General features: G+C 31.9%; 2 protein-coding genes across 2 annotated transcripts; one reads left to right on the top strand and one right to left on the bottom strand.

Moving 5' to 3' along the window:
* Positions 1 to 31: 31 nt before the first annotated feature.
* On the bottom strand, positions 32 to 903 carry LOC115877887 (mediator of RNA polymerase II transcription subunit 18). The gene is made up of 2 exons (XM_030894238.1): positions 423 to 903; positions 32 to 363 (listed from the first exon to the last, which is right to left on the bottom strand). The coding sequence occupies exons 1-2, from the start codon at positions 811 to 813 to the stop codon at positions 86 to 88; spliced, it is 669 nt and encodes a 222-aa protein (XP_030750098.1). The 5' UTR covers positions 814 to 903; the 3' UTR covers positions 32 to 85.
* Positions 904 to 1,677: 774 nt separating this feature from the next.
* On the top strand, positions 1,678 to 5,427 carry LOC115877885. Its single transcript, XM_030894236.1, has 2 exons — positions 1,678 to 1,826; positions 1,919 to 5,427. Exon 2 carries the CDS (start codon positions 1,998 to 2,000, stop codon positions 5,271 to 5,273), a length of 3,276 nt encoding a protein of 1,091 aa, XP_030750096.1. The 5' UTR covers positions 1,678 to 1,826; positions 1,919 to 1,997; the 3' UTR covers positions 5,274 to 5,427.

Raw genomic sequence — 5,427 nt, 5'->3', positions numbered from 1 at the left:
TCAGTCTAGAGCATTGAAAAAAATAATCTTACCATAATATAAAAATATAATTACAGGAAACAAAGTTACCATGTAAACGTTTCAATTACATCATATTCCCTAGTCTTTTATAATCAATTTTCTCTAACTGCACTAAAGGCCTCAGCTGTTCCGCAAATACTCTCATATCTTCTGCTATGGCATCTTGACCCGAAGGTGCTTGTACCGACAATTCAACTAAATAACTTTGAGAAATTGCTTCCACACCTTCCCCAGGTTTATTTGCTATTCCATTCATTTTAAATATTTTAGAGACTGTTACCTTCATTCTTCCTTTCCTGAACATGTATCCTCTTGCAATGTATTCAAAATCCAATCTACATCCTAAAATAAATTAACTTTAGTATAAGCAGTCCCTAACTAATAATGTTTAGTGGATATACCTAATTCACTAAGAAATTCTATAATTGTAGAACTACATGCCATGTCAATACATGAACGAACCACAGTAGGCCTATTCTTATCGCCTAACTCTTGCTGACCTACGTAACGTAGCTGAAATGGTGCATCGCTTACATCTAAAGCTCTTCTGACTCTTAAAGGCAGTGCCATTGGTGTATTGACGTTATTAGCCCTTAAAGAATAACAGAGTTCGTGATCGTTGAACGTTTCGGGGCCGCTATCCACATTATCGCATAAACCTCTCAATCTATGCAGTAGCACTTCCACATATTGGTCCAAAACGGAACCCTGAAGAAGGTATTCCTGATTTGGGATAATGTTACATTTCATTGCTGCCGTGAGAGAATCTATCGCTGTTCCTAAGGCTGCCATTCTGATAAGTAATTTTATTTCGTTTATTAAATAGCTCTTAGGAAAAAAAATTGCTATTTTACTTTACTTTTATTTATAAACTTGTGAGTTGATTAGTCTTCTTAAAAATATATGTGTGAGGTTCAAGTTAACGTCTCCTTTCTGCTGCAATGGCTAAACTGGACGGGACCTACTTGTTTACGCGGAATCCGAACCGCGGTCCTCGGCCATATCATGGTCAATGGCCTACCGACTTAGGAAGTGTCTAAATTAACTCTTACTCACGAGATATCCGATCTCATCCGGCCTTGAACCAGTGTGTATCAATAGATTTTACACTTTTCCCTTTTTTTGGACAACAGCACGATGCAAAGTTTCGAACCGGTCACCCGTCCATCCACTAGCATCGCCTTACGTCGCTTAACTTCGGTGTTCTAATGGGAACCGGTGTTTCGACGTAGCTGGGCCGTTGCCCCTTAAAAATATATAATTAGTTAGAAAATATCAAAATTTTATATATGAAAAATATCCAGAAGAGCACTAATATTCATATATAAATTCCTGCCGGATAGCTCTGGCATCTGTGGCCATTAAACAGTCTTCTTCATTTCAGTTTATTGGCCTTTAACTTCTAAGGCTATGCAGCCAGGAAAGTAGAAATTAGTTTTTTCTTTCTACGCTAACTAGTACAAATATACCATTTCTTACAATCTTACATATATTAAATTACACCAAGTTTCATAATAGTTGTAGGTACCAGAGAAAACGTTCAATTTTATAATGCCAATGACAGGCGATTTAAGTAATTGGCGGCCGTATAGTCCTAGCAGTTTTAAGGCCGTTAAACGGAAAAGAAGATATGTCATTTTTTAGGTTATGGTTTAAACGTAAACTAAAATATTGTTGTCTATTTTGATAAATTTATAAAAGAGTGGAAAATTTGTTAAGACATAGAAAGTTTAAAATCTTCCACAACACAGTGTTAACAGAGTAAAAACAAACAGTAAAAACTTACTAGATTCATAGACAGATCGGTAATTTTATTTGTTTATGTTTAATACGGTCCAATTAACGTTTATTTGTTGCTAAATTTTTTCACTCTTGATTAAAATATTTGTTATTTTAGGTATAATTTCCAGGCCTGTTTAAAGTGTCATTTGATAATAACTTGAGGCGCAACGTTTTTATACCAGTATTATAATGAAATGGATGTTGAAGATTTATTTTCCGACTCGTTTGATGAATCTAACTTAGTGACAGTATCTCCAAAAGATATATTTGATAGTAAACGACCTGAAAAAGAAACTGAAAATGGATCACAGCACAGGAAACCTAAATCTACTAAAATAATTAACATCTTGTCGTCGGTGACACTAAAACCGCCATCAGAAAAATGTCATTCGGAGTCCCAAGTTTCATGCGGTAAAAGTCCAAAACAACAGAAAATATATATAGGGAGTAATACCCCCATGGAACAGAAGGAATTAGGAAGCTCCTTTATTGATTTAAGTATGGAATCTTCTAGTGACTTACTCTCTAAATCCAGTAAAATAATGGATTTAAGTGATATTTCTTCAGAAGATAGTAATTTTTCATTAAATGAATTGAATAAGCCAGTAAAAGATGAAACTGAACTTGACCAACAAAAAGAAGGAACAGCATATGAACAGGTATCAAAAGAACCAGAAAGATCAAATGTAAGTCCAAAACAGGAGAACCTTTTTATTGACCATAATAACGCAATGGCACATAATGAATTAGGCTTTATTGATTTAATGGAAGATTCTTGTTCTAACAACTTATTCCGTAAAACAAGTAAAATATTGGACGCAAGTGATATTTCTTCAGATGATAGTAATTTTTCACTTTCAACAAAAGATGAAGCAGAACTTGACCAACGAAAAGAAGAAAGAACACATGAACAGACATTAAATGAACCAGAAGTATCATGTGTAAGTCAAAAGCAGCACAAAGTAAGTATTGGTAATACCAGCCCAATGGAACATACGGAAATAGAAGATGTATTTACTGATTTAAAAAAGGGATCTTGTTCTAGTAACGTACTCTGTGAAACAAGTAAAATATTGAATGCAAATAATATTTCTTCAGATGATAATCATTTAGCATCAAGTGAAATTAATAAGTCAATAAACAATAGAACAGAACTTGACCAACAAAAAGAAGAAACAACACGGGAACAGATATTAAAAGAACCAGAAGTATCATGTTTGAGTCCAAAGCAGCAGAAACTAATTATTGGTAATAATAGCTCAATGGCACATAAGGAATTAGAAGAATCTTATTCAAATGACCTACCCTGTAAAACCAATGATGAAGCAGAACTTGATCAAGAAAAAGAAGAACCAGCAAGTAAAACATCTGACTTATTACAACGAACATTATTTGAGAACAAACTAGAAATTAGTTTTAGTCCATTAAAGGAATCTCAAAGTACAACACAAACTTGTTCATCCAGTCAGAATATTACTGATTCTAAAATATTTTCTGAAAGTAGAAGTATAATCCAAAAAAATTATGAGGATTTTAGTAATATTCCTTCGGATAAGAATTTAAGTGAATCAGAATGTTCTCAATTTTGTACTAATTTCCAGAAATCAGACACCCAAAGGGATTCTCTGTTTATTGAAAAATCATTTGATAACACAAATAATTGTAGTTTGTCTCCTGAATGTCTCACAATAGGCAAATTAAATGATACATTGCATTTACAAAATGCAGTAAAAACACCACAAAATTTACCTTTAATTTTATATAAACCACTAAATCTCTCTTTCACGCATCTAACAGAATTAGAGATTAATAAAGAGTTTTATTCATCAAATCAAGAATTATTTAAAAATACATGGCAATGTAAAATCAGTCCTATAGGCAACGCAATTTTGTTACAGCATTTTAAGGATATTATTGGTATTTCTACAGACAATGAATATATTAATATAACATTAACAAATAAACCTATGATTGAGGATTGTAATATGAAAAGCCTACAGAACAGTAATATTACATTTAATTCAGACCAATTAAATACATCCAACATTAACATTCGCGAAGGAGCAAGTATTAAGAATGAACATGCAGAACAGGTTTTAGTTTCTGAAGAGAAATATTTACAATATAATAATATTACATTTAATTCAAATGAAAATGACAGTGAAAATGCAGAAGAGATAGCTACTTTAGAGAGAAAAATATTAGAGGACCAATTGACTCTTGTCTTTATTCAGTTAAAGGGATTACTTAAAAACGAAGAAAATAAATTACCAATGGAAAAGTTTCTAGAAAAATTCAAACGATTGAAAAAAGAAGGCAAACTAATCGAAGCATTAGAACATTTTGGGGAGACTAGTAAAAGAAGAAAGAGGAGGAGGAAATCTGAATGTGAATCAACTTCATCTATAAAACCTCTTGCAAAAAACCCAAAAAGTAAAACAAAAAATGCAAAAATTACTTCTAACACTCGTGATAAATCAAAAATATCAAAAACAGAAATTAATTCTAAAACAACTAAAAAATCTAACATTTTCGAAACAGAGTCATCTGTAAGGCTCAGGAGTGGTTCAAGACAACTTGAAACTGCTAAATCAAGTAATACAAAGTCCAAATCTAAAAAGAGAGGAAGACCAAGAAAGGAACCGTCTGGAGATTCTATGAGTCTTTCAGGACAACATGAAATCGCTAAATTGAATAATAAAAATAATAATTCTAAACCTGAAAAAAGAAAAATACAAGTTGCTTTTAAACCTGATGATAAATCCAAAATTTTGAAAATAGGACCATTTACAGATTCTTTTAAAAATGGCAAATTAAATAGAAAAGATAATTCAAAATCTGAACAAGAAAAAACAGAAATTTGTTCTAAAACTGATGATGAATATGAAATTTTGAATATAGACAAACTAAAAAATGGAAGTTTTAATTCTGAACCTAAAAAAGAAGAACAACTTAGTTCTATATCTTTACTCACTGATATTTTGGAATCAGAACCATCAACCGAGTCTTTAAGTTTGGCAGAAGAATTTAAAATAGAGGAAGTGAATAATCCAAAAAAGGATTCTAAACCTAATCAACCTTTATTGATCGAAAACAACCCAGATTTGTCGTTTTTGCAGAAAGATCCTAGATTTGAGATGGTTTTTATACAGGAGAAAAAAAGGGGTCGCAAAAAGAAATCACTTGACAGCCATAGGAAACCAATAAATACACAAAGAAGTACTAGGCAAAGATCTATGAAGATGAATAGACAGGCAGCTTTCAAACTTGAGCAATTCAGGATTAGGGATAAAAAAAATATGGAAAGAATGCAATATTTGTCATTAAAGGAGTGTTCCAAAATTCCTTTTATTGAGTTACAGCGTGATCCATACATAGAAAGTCTCTGTGGGCATGAGTTGACACCGAGTGGTAAAAACAGGGGCTTTAGAGACTTGCCTAGTAGTGCTAAAAGAAGAAAGGTGTTGTAATAGACTCGTTTTTTTTTAATAGTATTAAGTATTAGATCTTATGTTTAAACAGAATTTGTTTTTTATTTAGTTTTTTATTTGTAAAAAGATATTTTGAATAACAAATGTGAGTTGTTATAAATACCAGTGTATTATATAATTAAATATATATCAA

Source organism: Sitophilus oryzae, unplaced genomic scaffold (assembly GCF_002938485.1).
Source record: "Sitophilus oryzae breed Bouriz unplaced genomic scaffold, Soryzae_2.0 scaffold_1499_pilon_pilon, whole genome shotgun sequence".
In the NCBI taxonomy this organism is placed as follows: Eukaryota; Metazoa; Arthropoda; class Insecta; order Coleoptera; family Curculionidae; genus Sitophilus; species Sitophilus oryzae.
Note: the sequence above shows the minus strand (reverse complement) of the source record. Positions and strands in the feature narration are given on the sequence as shown.